Source organism: Macadamia integrifolia, unplaced genomic scaffold (genome assembly GCF_013358625.1).
Source record: "Macadamia integrifolia cultivar HAES 741 unplaced genomic scaffold, SCU_Mint_v3 scaffold1289, whole genome shotgun sequence".
In the NCBI taxonomy this organism is placed as follows: Eukaryota; Viridiplantae; Streptophyta; class Magnoliopsida; order Proteales; family Proteaceae; genus Macadamia; species Macadamia integrifolia.
This window is the reverse complement of record NW_024868145.1, coordinates 1-23604: the sequence shown is the minus strand read 5'-3', so window position 1 is coordinate 23604 and position 23604 is coordinate 1. Positions and strand designations below refer to the sequence as shown.

General features: G+C 42.2%; 1 protein-coding gene and 1 pseudogene across 2 annotated transcripts; both read right to left on the bottom strand.

Annotated features, from left to right (window-relative positions):
- Positions 1–2375, bottom strand: part of LOC122063307 — a 3792-nt pseudogene extending 1417 nt beyond the window's left edge.
- Positions 2376–20965: 18590 nt separating this feature from the next.
- LOC122063312 (uncharacterized protein At2g29880-like) lies at positions 20966–23013 on the bottom strand. Of its 2 annotated transcripts, XM_042627032.1 has the most exons (4): positions 22695–23013; positions 22524–22573; positions 21745–22081; positions 20966–21657 (listed from the first exon to the last, which is right to left on the bottom strand). In XM_042627032.1, exons 3-4 carry the CDS (start codon positions 22072–22074, stop codon positions 21331–21333), a joined length of 657 nt encoding a protein of 218 aa, XP_042482966.1. In that variant the 5' UTR covers positions 22075–22081; positions 22524–22573; positions 22695–23013; the 3' UTR covers positions 20966–21330. The 2 variants fall into 2 exon arrangements, with proteins under 2 accessions (XP_042482966.1, XP_042482965.1); XM_042627031.1 differs by lacking the exons at positions 22524–22573; positions 22695–23013 and having other exon boundaries at positions 21745–22252.
- Between the last annotated feature and the right edge of the window lie 591 nt (positions 23014–23604).

Sequence of the window (23604 nt, the reverse complement as noted above, 5' to 3'; positions counted from 1 at the left end):
GTGGGGTTAGGGTTTAAGAACCCATGAAAAGAACATATGGAAAGAAAGCATAAAGTAGCAGAATGAAGTAAGTGAAATATAATGGAAGAACAAAAAAAAAAAAAAAAAAAAAAAAAAAAAAAAAAAAATATGAAGAGCCCACAAACGATTGAAAAGGACTAAACCTTTTGGCCAAAAACAAATTTTGTTTGAACATAATAACCCATAAGAATCTATCAACAACTACAAAAATCATGGTTTAAAGCCTTGTACCGTATCGGCCGATATGTATTCATATCGACCCTTATTAATATGATACATGGAATTTTTAAAACCCTTTATGAGGATCTGAGGAATCGGCTCGCTTATGGGCCCACAAAAGAACAAATATTTTAATCTAAGCAAAATCGGGGGAAATATTGTAATTTTTGGTACAATTTAGGAGCCTTTTAGAGTGAAATAATTGATTGAGGACTTAACAGGAATTAAAATTAGGATAAAGGGGTGGTTCTGAAAATTAATTTCAGACTAAGGAAAATTTAGAAACAAAACTTCGGAAAGAAGGGGCTTTGTGAAAATAACAAAAAGATCTGACCACATGTGAGACTTCAGCAATTGATTTGTTTGCAAATAAGAAGTTTGTGCATCTTCAACCTTAGGACACGATGGAGCACAAAGACAGCGGCAAGAGGAGAATCAAGCGGTAGTGGAAGGTTCGTCCAAGTTCATCGTTTCAGCCCAAAAATTATAGTCGAAGCTTAGAGATCTTCAGGTCTCGTGATTCCAACAAGAAAGCATCCCAAACAACAAGCAACGAAGGTCAAAAGCACCTGTAACTCAGATCTGGCGTAGGGTATAGAACCAGGTCTGACCCTGGCTTTGATTCTATCAATAGAAGCTTCAACTGGGACCAAGTATCTAGGGATTCAGTCGCCTTTTGAGAGAGAACAACCACACCAAGTTTCAAGAAGAGAGGAAGAGAAACGAAGGAGATTTGACGATCTCTAAGGAGCTGCAAATACTGCCCAAAACAGGGGCTGGGAGAGAGAACCAGCAAGAAGAAGGAGAAGATAAAAGAAGCGAAAAGAAAATCAGAAAGAGAGAGTCACGACAGCCATGGTCCAACTAAGCAAACATCCAATTTCAAATCAAAACTTTAAATCACCATCTGAGTTTTCTTCCATTACATGGCTATATAAATAGAATCAAAACATAAAATTGGTAGTTTATTAAAATGGAAACTATCCTAATTGGCAACTTAAAATAAAAATTCAATCTAAATAAAAATACTACCAAACTAATTCTAGTTCTAAAAAAAGAAAGAAAATGAATCAAATCAAAGGTTATCTCAAGCCCAATGCCCAACTGCATCAGCTCTCTGCTTGAATTTTTTATTTGAGGGCAATTGTGTACTTTTCGAATTAGGGTTTTTCGTTATATATTTGTAATGAGGGTTTCTTTCTTTATAATGCAAGTAATACTGAGAGGTGTGAAGACGAGCGTTGTAACCCTATTCTCCATTGATAGTGAAACAGGATTTCATCTCATCGGGGACGTAGGCAACCTTGCTGAACTTCGTAAAATCCGTGTGTATTGTTTGTTATGTTTTTCTATTATCTTCTGCATTATTTTAGGGTTGCGTTTCTACATACCCAACTCGATTCAGATCTCAGTACTTAGCCCATTGATATATCGCATCACTCGTTGATGGTCTGTTTCCTGAAATTGACACCTTAAAGAAAGTTTATGGAATTCGAGGGTGTAGGAATCCATATCTTTGTTCTATTGTTGCAAGTTAAGTTATTTATGGAACATTACCTTTTCATTATTAAAAGAAACAAAATTTTCTGTCAGGATCTGCTTCATAACCTCCAAATTGGTAACGGGTCCAAGTCTTCTGACAAACCTTGCATGTAGTATATCATCCCACCATGAACATGCATACCCAATAAACTTGGTGAGGATGAATTCACACTTTTTCTCGTTTGGAAGAGACTTATATGTAAAAATCCTCTCAACTTTAGTAAGCCAGTCGAGAAATTCTTCATGTCCCTTTTCACCACTGAACTCTGAAACCTCAACTTTAATGCCATAATCTTTGTCAAAAAATTACCGGGTAACATCTTGGGGTATAATAGGATCACGTTGCACTCAGTAAGGCGTAACTTCAATCTATAGGGCATTAAACTGAGGAGGTTGTACAGATGTCCTCCATTAACTCTCGTTTCAGAAATTTGCATAAAGGTAAGAATCTTAGCAAGGGCATCCTGAGTGTCATCCATGAACTTGTCATATTTTGCCTCATTCTTCTCAACCCTGACATTGATCTCCTGTTGATTCTCAACTAATTCACGATACAATTTGTGTAGCTTGGGATTTGTGACATAACTTGACATGGCTAAAAATTAAAAGAAATTTACTCTGATACCACTTGATGCGGATCCGAGGAATCGATCGCTTATGGGCCCACAAAAGAACAAATATTTCAATCTAAGCAAACCAATGGCAATATTATAATTTCTGGTACAATTTAGGAGCCTTTTAGAGTGAAATAATTGACTGAGGACTTAATAGGAATTAAAATTAGGATAAAGGGGTGGTTGTAGAAATTAATTTCAGACTAAGGAAAATTTGGGAACAAAACTTCAAAAAGAAGAGGCTTTGTAAAAATAACAAAAAGATCTGACCTCATGTGAGACTTCAGCAATTGATTTGTTTGCAAATAAGAAGATTGTACATCTTCAACCTTAGGACACAATGGAGCACAAAGTTGTACATCTTCAACCTTAGGACACGATGGAGCACAAAGACAGTGGCAAGAGGAGAATCAAGAGGTAGTGGAAGTGTAACACCCCATTTCTAGTAGACCCAACTTACCATTAGGAATACCGGCGGTGTGAGTAAAACATGTACCTGTCTTACAAACCTACCAGCATCTCTATAGCAGTACCTTAGTATTTTCACAATCTCACATCACCAACCAATATAAGCAATGGAATCAGAGTATAGTAGCAGAATCATAAATAAAAATGAAAAAAATGTCTAATGATAATATAATAGCGATAACCAAGTTATTCTGTTACATTTATCTATGATGTATGATGTAATCTCAAAAACATTAAAAATCTACAGTTATACCCAAAAGTATCAAAATATGATGTACACTCTCACAGTGCGGCGTAAGCACAGTGGTCGCAAGCACAGTCCTGATCGTGCTCCTCCGCTTCTGGCATCCACCAGTTGCTCACACCATACTCTGACCCAGAAGATACTGGGTCACCAGCCATTGGCACCATGATACCTGCATCATCATCTAAAAAGGGGTGTGTACATGAGGTGAGCTTTCCAACTCGCTCAGTGAGGGGTGGGGTCAAGCACATCCAAGCAAGACAATAGTAGTAATAATTTATGATGCATGATTTCAGAAATTAAACACATAGTCCATGATGCTTGTGATGCAGTTTATTTATTTATTATCCACCTAACAATACAAACAAAGTCTAGTAAATACTACTACGACGCATTAGGCTGTATCCCTCATCTCGAAAACGACATCAACTACGCAGCAATACAAACCCTAGCCATGATTAGAACCCTGTCGATCCTCGTATGCGTCCATAGGTCATCCAGCAAACCCTTGATAAACCCCTCTTGGTAGTCATGGCACCGGTAACACATCGGCCATACCAGACAGGTTCCCGCCTTCGGTAATAATCACATCATACCGTGGGAGTGGCACTTCAGAAAGGCACATCAAACATACCACAATGGATTATCCAACACTTCAACCCATGTTGGCAAGGGTGCGTAGCATAGGGAGTGATACCTAACCATATATATACTACATGCCTTCATAATGATACAGTTAGTATGGATTACACGATATCGGAGAGACCTCAGCCACAAAGTGTAATCTATCTCCAAATACAGTCTAGGGTATACGATACCAGAGAAACCTTGGCCACAAAGTGAAACCCAAGACCATTTACCTAATCTAGCATGTAAATAGCAGTTGAGTATGGACTACCCAATACCGGCAAGACCTCAGCCACGAAGCGTATCCATTTCCAAATGCAGTCCCAGGGTACACGATACCAGTGAGACCTTGGCCACAAAGTGTAACCTGCGACTACAACTAATTTTAATGCACATAATCAATGTATGAATGCTACATACATACGGCAATCATGGCATCAGTACCACCTCGGCCATATCGGATTCCGTCTCATACACATAACCAAACACACGGTGATCACGGTATCGGTACCACCTTGGCCACACCAGATCCCGTCATACATCTCTATACAATTCATATCATGATTATAAAATGTCAATTTCAATTAAACATATAATTCTAAGCATGTGAGCAATTTAATAAATAACAAACATTTTCAAAAAAATAAACACAGTCCATCCCTACCTGTTTTACGATCGGGTGTGTTCGGGTTCAAGTACGGCCACCGATCAATCAATTCAATTCTGGCTTTGGGGCACGTGCACGTCACTGTCCTATACACAAGGGAATCGTACATCAGTACCATCAGGAACATCGAGAGGGACCCACATAGATCACCCCTAAAATGTACAGGCACTGTCTCCCATTGACAGTAATGTCATCAGAAACAACTATTGGACACAGGGCATTTTCACCAAAAATATCAGACCTGTTTTCGATGGAGGTGACAGAGAGCACATAAGGCTCCATGTCCACCAGAAATATACTGTCAAAAACAGACCCAGTGGATCCGGTGGGCTATTTTCGGTGGTGGTTCAAGTCAGTCTAACTAATTTAGGGCTTTCAGGCTTAGGCCCGATCGTTAGGATTTGTTCCATGGAGTTTGTAGGGGATGTTCCTAGCATCATTATAAGCCAAGAAAATTTCAATTCCACTGAGCCGTTTGGGAGATACGTCGATCGAACGATCGAAACCCTAGTTGGTCTTTTGGCATTACATATTGTCGGAGCCCACCGGGCTTGGTTCAAGCTCGGAAACAACATCAGGAGGGTAAAACACCCGTCCTAGAATGAAGCGAGAGAGAGAGAGGCATGGGAGGTTGTACTTACCTTCGGCAACAATGCGACAATCGGCATCAAGGTAGGCCTTCAACCTTCTCCCTCTTCTTCTTCTTCTTCCTTCATATCCTCTTTCTCTCCTCTCCTACGTTGGGCACAAGGGAAATGAGGAGATGAATCCTCATTTCTCAACTTATAACTTAAATGGGCCTTAGGGTCTGCTTGGTTTGGGACTTTTTTGAACCAATTGGGTTAAAATGAGTTTTGAGGCACGAGAAACCACACATTTAGGTCCATAAGGTGTCCACATTAAGAGGAAGGTGTGGAGGATGATTTGGGATCATCCAGAACCATTTAAGATGCGAGTGGCGGGAACCACGGGCATTAGAACCTCGATAGTAGCCTATCAACCCATCGAAAACATGCACCAGATTCAGGCCCAGGCTACTTCTAGTGGCTTGATTTTGGTGGTCAAGATAGCTTGCTGTCCCATGGTTGGTCTCGCACGGGTGGTTGACCTCGGACATACCCAAGACTTCTCGAAGATTATGAGGCGTTTCAAAAATCAAGTGTGGGAAGTCGGTTCACTAACCATCTGGGATCAGAAGGTATGAATCCCCTCTAATTAGATAGGCACGCGATGCACGAACATGTGGGGTCATCTCTACCCCTTCGGCAATGCGTAGTCATGAGCCAAAACCTAGTTGTACTTTCGATCTCTGATCCAAAGCCTATCACAACAGCTCGAGTTTGATCAAATTAGAGCACGGGTGTAACACTCCCCCCACTTTACAAGAATTTCATCCTTGAAATTATACCTGACAAATCGAACAGTCCAGGATACAGCTTCATCATTTTGTCTTCTCACTCCCAGGATGCCTCCTATTCTAGGTGGTTCATCCATTTCACCTTAACGAAGGAAAAGGTGCAGTTGCGAAGAACATAGTCCTTCAAATCAACTGTCTTCTCTGGATACTCCACATAGGCAAAGTCCTCATCCAACTCACGGGGTATGTAAGTCAAAACGTGAGTGGGGTCGGGAATGTACTTCCTAATATCAAAACATGGAAGACATCATGTGTACCTTCCAACTCTGGTGGTAAAGCTATCTGGTAAGCTACCAGTTCGATCCTCTCCAGTACATCATACGGTCCCATAAAACTTGGACTAAGCTTTTCGTTCTTGCCTAACCGCATCTCCCCTTTAACTAGCAAGATCCGTAAGAAGACCTTGTCTCTAACACCAAACTCCAGATGTTTCCCCTAACATCCACGTAGCTTTTCTGCCTAGATTGAGCTGCCTTGATCATTTTTCTGATCATATTCACCTTCTCACTAGTAGCCTGTATCAAGTCTGGACCCAAAATATGTCGCTTACCAACCTCATCCCAATAGAGTGGAGTTTGGCACTTCCTGCCATACTGTGCCTCGAATGGGGACATTCCGATGATGCCCTGATAACTATTGTTGTAGGAGAACTCAATAAGGGAAATGTGTTCATCCCAAATATAACTCATATTCAAGGCACATGCTCGGAGTATGTCCTCCAAGGTCTGAATAGTCCTCTCTGATTGACCATCGGTCTAAGGGTGAAAGGCAGTGCTGAAAGCCAACTGTATGCCCATAGCCTTCTGCACACATGTCCAGAACTTGGAAGTGAACATAGGATCTCGATCAGAGATGATACTAACTGGTATACTATGCAACTTGATGATGTTATCAATATACAACTTGGCCAACTTATCCATAGAAAATATAATCTTGATTGGGATAAAGTGAGCTGCCTTGGTCAAGCGGTCCACAACTATCCAAATGGCATCCATACCCTTCTGTGTACAAGGTAGGCCTGTGACGAAATCCATGGTAATATTCTCCCATTTCCACTCTGAAATAGGTAAGAACTGTAATAACCCATGAAGCCTCTGTCTCTCAGCCTTAACTTGCTGGCATGTGAGGCATCTAGACACATGCGTGGCCACATCATTCTTCATCCCTTTCCACCAGTAGGAGCCTTTGAGGTCCTTGTACATTTTAGTGCTGTTGGGGTGAATGGAGTATGGAGAGCTATGTGCTTCTCTAAAAAATATGTCTCTCAATTCACCATCACTAGGCACACATAACCTCCCTTTGAACCTGAGAATCCTGCTTTCAGTCATAGAGAAATCTGGGTCCCTTTGGGTCCCTTCCTGGCACTTTGTTATCAGCTTCTGCAACTCTGCATCAGTAATCTAAGCTGCAGTGATCCTATCCACTAGACTAGGTTGCACCACCAATGCAGATAGTGACAAAGTAACACCCCCTACTAACAGCTCCAAGTCTAGTCTCCTAGCCTCCTCTAGGAGATGCTCATTGGTGGTCAGTGATGCAAGAGTCAGTGACTTAGGTTTCTGACTAAGTGCATCGGCTACAACATTGGCCTTTCCTGGGTGATAGTGGATAGTACAATCATAATCCTTCATTAGCTCTAACCAACGCCTCTGTCTCATGTTGAGCTATTTTTGGGTGAAAAAGTACTTGTGGCTCTTATGGTCACTGAAGATCTCACTCTTCTCACCATACAGGTAGTGTCTTCAGATTTTCAGTGTAAAAATCATGGCTGCCAACTCCAAAGGTGGGGTAGTTCTTCTGATAATCCTTCAACTGACAGGATGCATAAGCAATGACATTCCAATGTTACATCAATACACAACCCAATCCTAGCTTGGAGGCATCACTATACACAACCATACTACCTGTATCGATCAGAATAGTCAAAACTAGAGTTGATACCAACCTTTGCCTTAGCTCCTTGAAGCTCTTCTTACAAGCATCAGACCACTCAAATTTTACACCCTTTCTTGTGAGTTGGGTCATCGAAGTGGCAATGTGAGAGAAGTTCTCGATAAATGTCCAGTAGTATCTGACCAATCTCAGAAAACTACATATATCTGCTACACTCTTGGGAGTCTCCCATTCTATAACTACCTTCACTTTGCCTAGGACAACCTCTATACCCTTGGCTGAAACAATGTGGCCTAGGAATGTCACTTGTGACAGCCAAAACTCATACTTGCTGAATTTGGCATAGAGTTGCTTCTCTCTCAGTCGTTGCAGTACTAACCTCAGGTGAACAACATATTCCTCTGCACTCTTAGAGTAGACTAAAATGTCATCAATAAATACTATCACAAACTTATCTAAGACATCCTAGAATAATCGGTTCATCAAATCCATAAATACAGCTAGTGCATCGGTCAACCCAAATGACATTACCAAGAATTCATAATGTCCATACCTTGATCTGAAGGTTGTCTTACTGACATCACTATCCTTGATCCTGAGCTGGTGGTAGCCTGATCTAAGGTCAATCTTAGAAAACACCTTGGCACCCTGCAACTGATCAAACAAATCATTTATCCTTAACAAAGAATATTGATTCTTGATGGTTAGCTTATCAAGCTCCCGGTAATCCATACACAATCTCATACTTCCGTCTTTCTTCTTGACAAACAATACCGGTGCTCCCTATAGAGACACACTAGGTCTAATGAATCCCTTTCTCAGAAAGTCTTGAAGTTGCACCTACAATTCCTTCAACTCTGTGGGGGCTATGCGGTAAGGGGCCTTTGGCACTTGTGCCGAACCGAGGATTAGGTCTATAGCAAAGTCTGTCTTGCAGTCCGGGGGTAAACCTATCAAGTCATTCGGGATTACATTGGGAAATTTCCTCACCACATCTAGCTCAGTCAATAGCTTAATCTCTATCTCAGTATTCATCACTGATGCAAAGTAGCCTTGACATCCCTTATTCAGTAGCTTCTTCATATGGAGTGCAGATATGATAACTTTCTTGGGTTTCTTGGGCTTATCCCCTTGGAACACAAACTTATCATCATCACGAGGTCTGAAAATGATAGCCTTCTCTACACATAGCACACTGGCTCTGTATGCGGACAACCAGTCCATTCCTAAAATCACATCGAAGTCGGTCATATCCAACTCGAGCAAGTGAGCATTCAACTCATTATCACCTATGGTCACTGGACAAGGCTCATAAACATAGTTCAAACCCACCACACTTTCTATAGGTGGAATTCTCATCTTCTTCACAAATATTGGTGACACGAACAAATGCGAGGCTCCTGAGTCAAATAACACATGTGCAGGCAATAATGATATCAACAATGTACCTATCACTACACCGGGTGTAGCCTCGACATCTTCTACAGTCATAGCAAATACTCTGCCCTGTGGTCTCTGGCCCTATGGGGGCAGTGCTGGCTTAGGGGCTGAATATGTCTGTTAGGGCCTAGGTGGCATAGTGTAGGGTGCATCACCTGACCTTCGGTGAGGGTATATTCTTACCAAATGGCCCGACTGATCATAATGAAAGCATCTCGGGCTCGATCCCGAAGACTGGGATACAACACTAGATCAGGAGGATTGGGAAGTCTGACTAGCTTCAGGCCTCCTAAATTGCACTGGAGTTGGCTTAGCATAGGGCACTTGGAAAGGTTTACTGCCTCCCCTAGAATCAGTAGATCCCATTGGCCTCTTTCCCGTCCCTTGCTGAGCCGTGTAGTTATCCCTATGCTGATCTTCAATAGATTTGGCCACTTGGACCACCTCAGTATAGGTTTACAGTTTCAACCCCACAATGGTTTACCCAATACCTGGCCTCAACCCTTTCTCAAACTTCTTCGCCTAGGTTTTATCGCCTTTAAGATGCTCAGGAGCAAAATGGAATAGCTCCTCGAAGCGTTGCTAATACACGAGCACAGACTGGGAACCTTGAACCAACTGAGAGAACTCACTCCCTCTCCTATCCCGGAAGCTTTCCATAAAATAGTTCTCAAAGAAGGCCCCTTTAAAGTCTGCCCAAGTGGGGTTTGGGTTCCTAGCCCTCAGAATAGGCTCGGTGGCACTCCACCAATCATCCGCTTCATTCTGTAACTGATAGCTCACACATAAAATTTTCTGCTCATCAATGCATCCCATCAGTCTAAAAACCTTCTCCATTCCACCAATCTATCTTGATGGATACAACGGGCCTTGGCCCACCTTCGAGAAGCATGGGGGCTTAAGCCATTGAAACTTCTCTATCATTTTTGTTAAGTCGGTCCAGCCCTCTACATGGGCTTGAGCTTGTTCCAGCATCGGATCTTGCACATGGCCATGCACTTGTGCCCCACTAGATGTTCGAAGGGTAGCTCATCCAGCGGGTATTGGAATGGGTGCCGGTGGAGTAGGAGGTGCTGGCGGTGCATTGTGGGCCTCCATTGCTGCTTGGATCCTATCATCGATCTTGGCCTTAAATTGTCCTCAACTTCCCACATCATGTTATTCATGATAGATGCCACATTTGGGGTTGTAAATACTAGGGAAGCCGGAGGTGCATTGTGGGGTCTACCCCGATTCCGTGTAGGGGAAGTGGGAGGCGACGGGCGTGATTGGGATTGGGATCGAGTGTTTCGGCTTGACATGATTCTTGTGAAGGAATCCGATTAGTGCACATGCATACACAAGGTTGCATATAAATGGAACACATGCATACATAGTGGGTCCCACACTTATACAGTTGGAAAAATTAAGGTTAGGGCATGCATAAGTGGGGTCCACACCTATTAAAATCTGATCGTGCACGTATCCCAAAGAGGCACACCATTAAAGGAAACAACATAAAATCTTAGATTGGAAAAATAAAATGACTTATTTTCCAAAAGAGTCCACTGGAAACAGGGAGTCAGATCATCAAAAATATGGTTTAATCCATCAAAAATATCAGTGGTATTTCCGGTGGGAAAAGCAGAGGGCAAAAATCGAATTTTTACTTCACCGAAAACAGACATCGGATTCATGCCCAATGTTTCTGGTGAGCTATTTCCGATGGATTCAACACGTACATATATAAGCTCGGGTCTTGGTTCTTTTACACAAAACCCTATATGCTCTTGTGGCAAAGGTATGGAAACGGCCAAGGAGTATTTTTCTACCCATCCCCTACCTTCCTCTCGCTATTTCACGATCGATCGATGCCGCATTTGCATCCAAGGTATGTTTCTCCTCTCTGTAACCTAGTTTTTGATTTTCTTCTCTGTGAGTTTTGCATTCAGCCATTTAACTAGTTTTTCCATTCCAAATCCTTAGGAATCATCTTACAACGATGTCTGGATGCCGGGTACGTATCCGATATGCTCTTATACAAGAGGACCTGTTTCACTCTGTGATTGAGTGAAACTGTTGGGAATTCTTTGAGCGCTGTAACGTAAACCCATGAGTCTACGTGAGGACTAATGACTTCGCAAGTTCTATCTTTGTCAACGGTTTGAGATCGGGTGGTACCACATCTTGAAACCCATCAGATACTACTACCCCACATTGGTCAGGCTATTATACTCCAACATAGAATGCGTGAACCGGGGTACCAAAGAGATGCGGATTACCTCTTATATAAAGGGGGTGGAAATCTCCTTCGACATGGGGTAGCTGGCCAATATTTTGATGATCAACAATGTAGGTGATCTAGTGTACTGCCCACCTCGGACTCAAGCCTATAACTTCCAGAGTCTCGATACCCTTCAAGAGGTAGATAATATGCTAACTAAGGAGACTAGTGGATGGGATCGCATAGTCAACTACCTTGCCACTCCGAAGGTTGTCAGTCGGGCAGTCCAGCTGAACATCCTCCCCACCTCTGGGCACTACGATGAGGTATCCGTATTGCATGCCTACATAACTTACTGCGTATACATGGGGGTGCAGATACATCTTCCTTACCTCCAAATGTTGACCATGGTTATTTGGTCCGAGGGGTAGGATCGTCGAGTTGGGAACCTATACTATGGGAGGATATTGGCTGACATCTTCCGTCGCTTTGGGGTGGACTTGGAGGGTGAGGCACGCTTGGGTGAAGAGGTCATAGACTTCAACCAAGACTCTCTGAGGAAGATCACCATAGACCTACGGGAGGTGACTCCTATTCCTGGAGAGGGTCAATAGCCTATGGAGGTAGAGGGTGGCAGTGCCAGTGATGTTGGTGGTGTAGGAGGAGAAGTTGTTAGGGTGGTGGGGTTCCACCACCATACCCCTAGGCTATGGGTTCTATGGCGGCTTCTACATCTCAGAGTACTAGGGGTATGAGGCCTTACAGTCTCAATGATGTTATGGCCTGTCTGGATACTACTATGCCATTGATGAGGGGCATAGATGGCCACCTCAAGAGCATGGACAGGACCTATTGTCTTATGGACAATAGAGTGGCCTCCCTAGAGGCACAGATGCAGGCAATGGTCTTCCATCTCGATATTTCAGTCCCTCCTCTAGGAACACATGGTCCGAACCAGGCTCAGGACCAAGGACAGAACTAGCAGTAGCAAGAATAGTGGCATATTCGCCACTGTAGCTTTTAGGATTTTCCTTTTCATGTTTTTATTTGAGTTTGATGTTTTAGGTTTAGTTGAACTTTTACACTATGTCATTTACTTCAGTTGTTTAATTTCTTAAACTTAGGCTAATTAGGATTTCCTACTTTCCATACATAATTTTTATAAAAAGTGTAAGCTGTGTATTCAAGTTCTTTACTATAATGAAATGGCTTTAACACCTATACTTGTCTCCTAATTATGTAAATTTTTATTATTGTTGTCTTGAAATTTTTATTAAATCCTAATTTCCCCAAGTTGTGGTTTGGTCGAGATTGTAAGTTAAGGTAGAGCATCGCACTTTGATACCACAACTGTTACACCCCATTTTCAGTAGACATAACTTACCATTAGGAATATCGACGGTGTGAGTAAGACACGTACCTGTCTTACAAACCTACGAAGATCTCTGATAGCAGTACCTTAACATTTTCACAATCTCACATCACCAACTAACATAAACAGCAGAATTAGAGTATCGTAGCAGAATCATAAATAAAAATAGAAAAAACATCTAATGATAATATAATAGCGATAACCAAGTTATTTTGTTACATTCATCCATGACGTATGATATAATCTCAAAAGCATTAAAAAAATCCACAGTTGTACCCAAAAGTATCAAAATATGATGTACACTCTCACAGTGCGGCGTAAGCATAGTGGTCGCAAGCACAGTCCTGATTGTGCTCCTCTGCTTCTGGCATCCTCCACCAATCGCTTACACCGACCCAGAAGATACTGGGTCACTAGCCATTGGCACCACGATACCTGCATCATCATCTAAAAAGGGGTGTATACATAAGGTGAGCTTTTCAACTCGCTCAGTGAGGGGTTGGGTCAAGCACATCCAAGCAAGACAACAGTAGTAATAATTTATGATGCACGATTTCAAAAATTAAACACATAGCCCATGATGCTCGTGATGCAGGTCATTTATTTATTATCCACCTAACAATACAAACTAAGTCTGGTAAATACTACTACGACGCATTAGGCTATATCCTTCGTCTCGAAAACAATATCGACTACATAGCGATACAAACCTAGCCATGATTAAAAGCCTGTCAGTCCTTGTATGCGTCCATGGGTCACCTAGAAAACCCCTGATAACCCCCTCTTGGCAGTCACGACACCGGTAACACATCGTCCATGCCAGATAGGTTCCCGCCTCCGATAATAATCACATCATACCGTGGGAGTGGCACTTCGGAAAGGCACATCAAATATACCACAATGGGTTATCCAACATCTCAACCCCTGTTGGCAAGGGTACGTAGCATAGGGAGTGATACCTAACTATATATATACTACATGCCTTCATAGTGATATAGTTAGTATGGATTACATGATATCAGAGAGACCTCGGCCACAAAGTCTAATCCATCTCCAAATACAGTCCCGGGTACATGATACTAGAGAGACCTTAGCCATAAGGTGAAATCTGAGACCGTTTACCTAATCTAACATGTAAATAGCAGTTGAGTATGGACTACGCAACACCAGTAAGACTCGGCCACGAAGCGTATCCATTTCCAAATACAGTCCCGGGGTACACGATACCAGCAAGACCTTGGCCACAAAGTGTAACCCACGACTACAACTAACTTTAATGCACATAATCAATGCATGAATACAGTAATCACGACACCGGTACCACCTTGGCCACGCCGAATTTTGTCTCACACACAACCAAACACACGATGATCACGGTACTGGTACCACCTCGGTCACACCGGATCCCGTCATACATCTCCATACAATTCATATCATGACCACAAAATGACAATTTCAATTAAACATATAATTTTAAGCATGTGAGCAATTTAATAAATAATAAACATTTCAAAAAAATAAATGCAGTCCATCCCTCACCTGTTTTACGATCAGGTGTGTTCGGGTTCAAGTACAGTCACCAATCGATCAATTCAATTTTAACTTTGGGGCACGTGAGCATCACTGTCCTATACATAAGGGAATTGTACATCAATACGCATTAGGAACATCAGGAGGGACCCACATAGATCACCCCCAAAATGTACAGACACTATCTCCCAATGACAATAATGTCACCGAAAACAACCGGAAACAGGGCATTTCTATTGAAAATATCAAACCTGTTTCTGGTGGAGGTGATAGAGAGCATATAAGGCTCCATTTCCATAGGAAATATGCCACCGTAAACAGACCCAGTGGATCCGGTGGGCTGTTTTCAGTGGTGGTTCAGGTTAGTCCAACTAAATTGGGGCTTTCCAGCTCGGGTCCGATTGTCGGGATTTGTTCTATGGAGTTTTCTAGGGGATGTTCCTAGCTTCATTCTAAGCCAAGAAAATTCCAATTCCAGAGATCCGTTTGGGAGATATGTCAATTGAACGATCGAAACCCTTGTCAGTCTTTTGGCATTATATGTTGTTGGAGCTCACCGGGCTTAGTTTGAGCTCAGTAACAATACCAGGAGGGTAAAACGCCTATCCTACAAACTTAACATGGTGTGTACACCAAGATTCCATCCATACCTAGCTTTGTCTAGGTTGAAATGAAGACAGAGAGAGGCATGGGGGTTGTACTTTCCTTCGACAATGATTTCGGCAACAAGGCAATAGCCGACACCAAGGTAGGCCTTCAACCTTCTCCCTCTTCTTCTTCTTCTTCCTTCCTCTCCTCTTTCTCTCCTCTCCTATGTTGGGCACAAGGGAAATGAGGAAATGAATCCTCATTTCCCAAATTATAACTTAAGTGGGCCTTAGGGTCTGTTGGTTTGGGCCTCTTTTGAACCAATTGGGTTAAAATGAGTTTTGGGGCATGAGAACCCTCTCATTTAGATCCATAAGGTGTCCACATCAAGAGGAAGGTGTGGAGGATGATTTGGGATCATCCGGAACCATTTACGATGTGAGTGGCAGGAACTACAGGCATCGAAATCTCGACAGTAGCCTGTTAACCCACCAGAAACTGGCACTGGATTCAGGCCCAAGCTGCTTTTGGTGGCTTGTTTCCGATGGTTAAGATAGGTCCCATGGTTGTTCTCGCATGGGTGGTTGCCCTCGGACATGTCCAAGGCTTCTAGGAAATTATGATGCATATCGAAAATCAAGTGTGGGAAGTCGGTTCACTTACCATCTGGGATTGGAAGGTATGAATCCCCTCCAGTTAGATAGGCACGCGATGCACGAACATATGGGGTCATCTCTACCCCATTGGCACTATGCAACCATGAGCCAAAACCCGATCGTACTTTTGATCTCTGATCTGAGGCCTGTCATAATAATTCAAATTTAACCGGATTAGGGCACGGCTGTAACAGGAAGGTCTGTCCAAGTTCATCATTTAAGACCAAAAATTATAGTAAAAGCTTAAAGATCTTCAGGTCTCATAATTCTGACAAGAAAGCATCCCAAACAACAAGCAGCGAAGGTCAGAAGCACCTGCAACTCAGATTTGGCGCAGGGTATAGAATCAGGTCAGGCTTCGATTTTATCAATAGGAGCTTCAACTCGGACCAAGTTTCTAGGGATTCAGTTGCCCTTTGAAAGAGAATAACCACACCAAGTTTCAAGAAGAGAGGAAGAGGAACAAAGGAGATCTGACAATCTCTAAGGAGCTACAACTACTGCCCAAAACAGGGGCTGGGAGAGAGAACCAGCAAGAAGGAGAAGATAAAAGAAGAGAAGAGAAAATCTGAAAGAGAGTCATGGTAGCCATGGTCTAACCAAGCAAACATCTAATTTCAAATCAAAACTTCAAATCTCCATCTGAGTTTTCTTCCATTACATGGCTATATAAAAAGAATCAAAATATAAAATTGGTAGTTTATTAAAATAGAAACTATCCTAATTGGCAACTGAAAATAAAAATTCAATCTAAATAAAAATACTACTTGATGAGGCAAAATATGTCTCCTTCCTCAGCACGGCTGAAGCATGTATACAAACCTAAACAGGACCGACCCACTACCGTGCTTCCACCTCAGCCCTCCATCAGGCCGTGCTTCCACCTCAACCCTCCATCAGGCCGTGCTGCCACCTCGGCCCTCCATCAGGCCATGCTGCCACCTCAGCCCTCCATCAGGCCATGCTGCCACCTCGATCCTCCATCAGTCCGTCCTGTAACCTTGGCCCTCTATCAGTTCGTGCTTCCACCTCAGCCCTCTATCAGGCTGTGCTGCTACCTTGGCCCTCCAATAGGCTGTGTTGCCACCTCGGCCCTCTATCAGGTCTTTCTACCACCTTGGCCCTCTATTAGGCCATGCTGCCACATCAGCCCTCCATCAGGTCGTGCTTCCACCTCGGTCCTCCATCAGGCCGTGTTGCCACCTCGGTCCTCCATCAGACCGTGCTGCTACTTTAGCATCTCATCAGGCCATGCTGTCACCTCGGCCCTCCATCAAGCCGTGCTGTCACCTCGGCCCTCCATCAGGACATGCTACCACCTCGACCCTCCATCAGGCTGTGCTGCCACCTCGGCCCTCCATCAGGTCGTGCTGCCACCTCGGCCCTCCATCAGACCATGCTACCACCTCGGCCCTCATCAGGCCGTGCTACGAGTCACCTTGGCTCGACCAACCTATCACCTCGGCTCGGCACAGTCAAGTAATGCACCCAGAAACCTGAACACATCTACTCCTACATTCAAGGGACGTGATCCCTGATCATAGGGGCAAGACTCTATCCACTACACGTCATCAGAGGCATCCACCCCTCTCATGACTTACACCTACGAGATCAATGGAGAATATTCTCATAATATGCCCTGGAACCCAAAATATTCCCAGAATCACAGTGCCACTCCCCTCAAAGACTATGCCTAAACTGGACTCTCCACAAATGCCCCTCCTGCTCTCTCCATCAGCAGCCTATAAATACCAAGGTAAGCCTCCATCATGAGGGATCGAGCAATCACTTCTTTTACTAGAAAAGCTCTCTTAAACATCTGTTGTGGAAAGATCTAGCTTAGGCATCGGAGAATCTCCCGTCGGGTCAGCCTGGCTCTTCCCTGTCATCTCTTTTGTGCAGGTCGACCAAAGCACTAGGAACTACAGGGAAGATCATCCGGTCAATTTTTGTTGCATCAGATTGGCACCGTCCGTGGGAATCAGTTACAAAAAGTCACCTTGGACCAATACAATAAAAGAGTGAGAAGGTCGTTTCTTCTACAACAACACGAGTAAGATCCACCCGTGAGTTACCACTTGGACGTCCCTATTCACCACCAATGGCAAAGTAGGAGAATGTCCCAGCAGAGACCCCTCCACAAGGACCCCAGTAAACCAGGCCTGATACGCAAGTTACCCAGGGAGAGGGGGATCAACGCGAGCAGAACCCTTAGCTATCTCGCCATGTCCCATCATCCAGGGTAACTCACCCAAACATGGAAGAGTAGATGTAGAGCCTGCAGCTACAGGTGTTAGCGACAAACGCATTGGTGCGGGACTTCAAACGTCAGTTCGGCTTGGCACTTCTAGTGCCACGAACTAGTTTAGCTCAGCCTCCTAGGCCTGTTCCAGGCAGACAACTCAACGACGAATCTCCTAATAACAGTGTCACCCCTTAATCAACAACAAGGAGGGGGTCGGCCAGAACGTCACACACTATTCACTCGGTACCACCCCTCTCTTCTATCGAGGGGAGCAGGCAAGGTCCCGTTCCTGCCCAGAACGGAAGAGCTCACCACTCTGTGCGTCATCAGAGTCTAGAGACACATGATGCCCATAGATCCCACCCAGGGTAGGAAGACAGCAGTTGTCGCCTCAAAGAGTCACTAGAGGAGTGCATCTGCACAGAGAAGAATGAGAAAATTCTTAGAGGACAGCTCGGCGAGATCAACCCATGGTGGTCAGGACTCACCCACCAGGCCGACCAGAGACCAGAGGTGCACCACAGCAAGGTCAGGATCGGCCTGGTGGTCACCAAGGCCGAGGAAAAAGCCCTAGAAGAAGTGAAAGGGCACGACGATCCCTGAATCACCGAGCAGAGGTGAGAAGGGACGACCTGGAGAGCCGTATCCAGTGCCTCATTGAGCGAGTAGAAGGAATGTAGAGGCAAAGGCACCCGGCTGATATAACTATAACTCCGGCCCATAATGCACTATCCGACGAACTGATAGACACCGAGCTGCCCTCAAATTTTATGATACCCGTCTGCAATGGATATAACGGCACCTCAGATCCCTATGATCATCTACTGTATTACAGCTCAGCCATGACGGTTCATGGTAGGTTAGGCGCCATTCTCTGCCAAGCCTTCGCAGCCTCATTAAAAGGAGCAACGTTGGTGTGGATATCAAACTTGCGGCCCCGATCCATCTGCAGCTATGAAGAGCTGACAAGAGCGTTCCTCACAGAACGTGATGAACATGAAGCAGGGAGCGAGAGAGACTACAAGAGAATTCCTTGCCTGATTCACCAAGGCGACGCTGGAGGTAAAAAACCTACCGGAAGGAGTGGCATATAGCACATTGTGCAATGGGATAATGTACCCTAATCTGATCCAGTCTCTGGCCCTTGACTTGCCAAAAACAATGCCCGAACTGTTAGGACGATGCAATCAATATGCCAACATGGAGCACCTCTTGATCTTGTTCTTCCCCATTTTTAATGTTGGTCAAAGTGTTAACCACTCAGGATCTCCGGCCACTAAGGCTCTGTACTGTAACGATTCTGTTTTTTTAACATGATTTTGGGGCTAGCACACTTTTTTGCATTTCTATTTTTTTGGAGTGATTCTGCATCTTAAATGTTGTATGGTAATCGCAAAAAAATTTGATTTTGTAACCTGAAAGAAACAGAAACATGTATGGTTCGTACTTAACAGAATCGTTTCTGTTAGAAACCAATATTTACATAAAGTGTCATCTTCACAATGGGTGTCAAAGTTGTGATTTTTAAATAAAATCTAAGGATAGTCAATGGTTTTTTAATAAATTCTAAGTTATGAAAATCATTATTACCCAAATAACTTAAGTTGAATGAGACAAATAAGAATATCTCCATATCAACAACATGGTGTTCACTTCAAATATAAAATATTTGGCCGTGTTTCCTTGCCATATGAAATATGAAATGTTTCAACAAAAATATGATCTATCATAATAACATAAAAGTATGAACAAGAATAAATTCAAGGGAAGACATAATTCTTAAAGTATTTAATTATGAACTTAAGGGCATAAATTAGGTCTTCCAACTTAATTCTTAACTGCAAAACATGTCCCACTACTTCAAAGTTTAAATCCAATCATCAAAATGTAATCATGTAATTTGAGCCATTCCGGCTTTAACAGCTAACTCATTTGCAATCTTTTTCCTAAGATCATCCATCTGTATTCTTCTTTCTGCTAAGCTTATACTAATGTGAGCCGGTGGTACATAATCTTGAATTTCTTCAGGCTCCTCATTCCACCAATTTTCACCAAACTCCTTAAAATTCTTGTCTGCAATTTCTTCCTCCCGAATGAAGTTGTGAAGTGCACAACAAGCAATGACGATGCATGTTTGGGTGTTCAGTGGAAAACATGGCATTTTGCTGAGAATTGGAAAGCGCTTCTTCAAAGAACCAAAACTGCGCTCTATGACATTCCTAACAGAAGAGTGTCTATTATTTAATGCCTCATTGAATACTCGACAATCATTTGCAGAACCCTCCCAACCAGCGTACACAAAAGTGAATTTCATGTCAAGGTCACATGCACACATAACATTCCAGGTTGTATCTCCTTTCCTTCCTCTGTACGGTATTTGTTTGGATAGAGGTACAGAAGCACTAACATGAGTGCCATCAATCGCGCCAATGCAGTCCTAGTACCAATACATGGATATTCATCAAATCAAACCACGTATAACCACAAAACAACATAATCATTGTTTTAATTATAAGCAACATACCTTGAAGAAAGGATAGAGCTTTGGTTTTTCAAGAATCTGTTTAGGGCAACGACTAAAGTTTGGAGGTTTGATATTCTCTTGTCCGAGTAGTATGAAAGCACATAACACTTTCTTAAAGTGTTCACCTATAGTGTTAAGAGAACGCTGAAAGTGTTCTGCTATGTCTCTATACCTATCATTGTGACCAACAATAGATATAAACATTGCCAACTGCTCATCCACTCTTAAATATCGACTATCTTCCAACCAACCACGTTGTCGCATTAATGCTTCAAGGTTGAGGAAGACATGGCGTTCCATTTTATACTGTTCATAGCATCTGTCTACATGTCCGTTTAGAACCTCACTGACTCGCTCTGGTCCTGTCAATTTACTATCTCGTATGGGCTCTCTAGTGTATAATGAATCATGTGCTTTCATCAACAACATCATACACATCATGATTTCTGTATCAGTGTCATCCCTTTCCATTTGTTCAATGTGTTCCCTAGATGCAATCATTCTTTGATCCATTCCTATAATATAAAATTAGAAATATGGAAACACATCAAACCATAAATTTGAACAAATATCCAAGACACCTTAAAAAAATAAAGGAAAACATAGCAAACCATCAAAGTTAAAAGTAGTGTCAAAGCACAATGAACAAATATTTAGGACATCAAATACTACAGTTATAAAAAAAAGTCAAGACACAGTCATCCATAACATATTAAAAAGTGAAGAAAAACATAGCAAACCACCAAAGTTAAAAGTAGGGTCAAGGCACAATCCAAGTAGAGTTATCAATCTATCTAATTAAAAGAACTTTTCAAGAAGCAAACTACTGAAGGGTACAAAGGAGTATTTACTTCCGATGAGGAGGGCATGAAATTAATGCTTCTCTCCATTGCGGGTCAGCCATTAACTTCCGAAGTGTTTTCTCGTATAGTGCTTCATCTAACTCATATCCTGACTCAAGCACCTCCATGGCCCTAGTAATCCCGTACATCTGTTCGGCATTTTGGGTTGAAGCAGTGGACATGCTCGCATCCCGTTCTACCCTTGATTTACTAATATCTTAAATTGCCTTGAATGCCATTGACCAATCATTAGACTTACTCCTCCTCCTTTTCGCATTTGGAGTCCTATCATGCCTATGCTTAGTAGCTGGCTTTTTTTCCACTGCTTCAGTTTGAGTGTCACCTAATGGAGTAATTTCATCAGCGGAACTTGACTCATCACAAGATTCAATCATATTCCTATCATCATCGGCCGCCAAAGTTTCCAACATGATTTTTTGAGTCCCACTTCCTTCGCCGTCTGCATATGTATCACCAAATACCATACATAGTTCTGGCCATTGTGGTAGTCCATGCTTCTTAAATCGTGCCCAAGTAGGGTTATCCTAATAAATAAAAAATACGCATAATCAAATACTTGAATTGATATATCCTGGCATTTAATACTCAAATTAAATACAAATTGAGTATACCTTAATATGCGATTCCCAGATGGATTCATCATCAACAGTACAAGTTCTTGAAGCAGTATCCCAACCAAAACCAGTTGTCTCCAATAGCTTCTTAAACTGACTATAATCCTGCCTCAGTTTGTTCACTTTGTTCTTCAACTGTATAATGGCATAGTTGACCCCAATTTTTTCTTTGAAGTTATTGGCAATGTTGTTCCAACCAGCTTTATTAAAAGTCGAAGTAGTCCTATTTCCTTTCTTAACTTCCTCTACCATCAGAACAATAAGGGTGTCTACATTTGCTTGGCTCCATTTTGCAGTCTCATTAACTGCTTGTTTTGAAGTTGACATTTTCTCACTATTTTACCAAAAAAAAAAAGAACATGAATTTAAAATCCAAATTGAAAACACTGATTTTCACCAAGGCACCCCAACCCTTAATCTATGAAACCCCTATGACCTTACTCACACAGGGCTTTCAAAGGCCTTCAATGAGGTTTTGAATACATATTGGGCTGTACTAGAATGAACCAGTGGCATTCACAAGAAAACTTCACTTCAATTCACTCCAGTAATAAATTAGAAAGATGTTATATTGCCACTTCAAAAGGACTTCTACCACAATGCTACATATATGACCTTATCCCTTTCAGTAAAAAAGAGAGAACCAATGAATCAAATTAATGTAGAAGTCTTGAGGTAAATAATGGTCAAATAGATAGGAGAACAATACTATTACTTTTTGCAGTTTAAGTCAAACAAAGCCCAAAGCTGTGGCATTCACAAGAATGTTCAGTTACCTCAAATGGCTGAAAACATCTCAATCTCCGTATACCCTCGAAAGAATCACCTGCGATGTCAGAAACAGTTTCAAAACCCATCATCCACTGGATACAAAATAAGGGTTTGAGCAAAAAACTGTTAAGGAAAGACCCTATCAAAGAACAAGTAAGAAGGATTAAAATTTGTACCGAGCAACAAAGAATCAAGGAGACAAAGAGGAGTGAAGAAAAGGAGAAGGGGAGAATCGCCTGATCCTGTCTCTCCCAACGATGACGCTTGAATCTTTGCAGTACTGCCAGAGCCTCCAGACCCTCGATCTGTCCGGTAATTAGCAATAGAAAACAATATCAGAATAGTCATAATTTAAAGAAGTATACTTGAATTAGGTTTCCTAAAATCCGTAGGAAAACTGAGAAATAAAAAGAGCTGAAATTAGTAGTTATAGTAACCCACTAGATTACCCATCCTTTTCCCCAAATAATAATATAGCATAACAATCTAACCAAAGGTGATTATGAAACTTTGCTCACTTTGACAGATTATTGATCATTTTTAGGATACCAGTCATTTGTTGATAATTGAAGTGTTAAGAAACCTCAGAAGTCTAAATATCTCTTGAAACTTAAGATTCAATATAGCAATTCATAATCAAATTAAATTTTATTTCATGAAATGTTGAATATTTATTTTACTGCAAGTGTCTTCTACACAGAAACCACTAAAAACCTACCAAATCTCCCCTCCCCATTGAAAAAAATGTATCCTTATAATTCCTTTTGGAGGCTGCTTAACAGAGTGCTTTTGAGAATAAGTTTGTGTTCTTAATAGTGTACTATTCTAACATACTCTTCTTCTTGGACAATAAATGATAGAGAAGGCAGGTTACAACAATGTTTCCAGCCTGTTCCAGATGGTGGTGTTCCAGATTGTCAATTAGACAAGCAACTAGATCAGGCCATTGTTATCCTGCTTAAGGGTGGAAAAGAAAGATTACTGAGGAAAAGTAGAAGTATAAAATGAAGGAAGATGTAGTCCTTGACATAGTGGAATTGTGGAACAGTATTCTTATAGCCAACTAAACTAGTAGGGATCGTGGAA

What these genes read in the sequence shown, in the direction of transcription:
- LOC122063312 (XM_042627032.1), bottom strand. Translation starts at nt 22,074, where the DNA reads ATGTCAACTTCAAAACAAGCAGTTAATGAGACTGCAAAATGGAGCCAA. An exon ending in TCTGGGAATCGCATATTAAG is followed by an intron (nt 21,658 to 21,744) that starts GTATACTCAATT and finishes TTTATTTATTAG; the next exon opens with GATAACCCTACTTGGGCACG.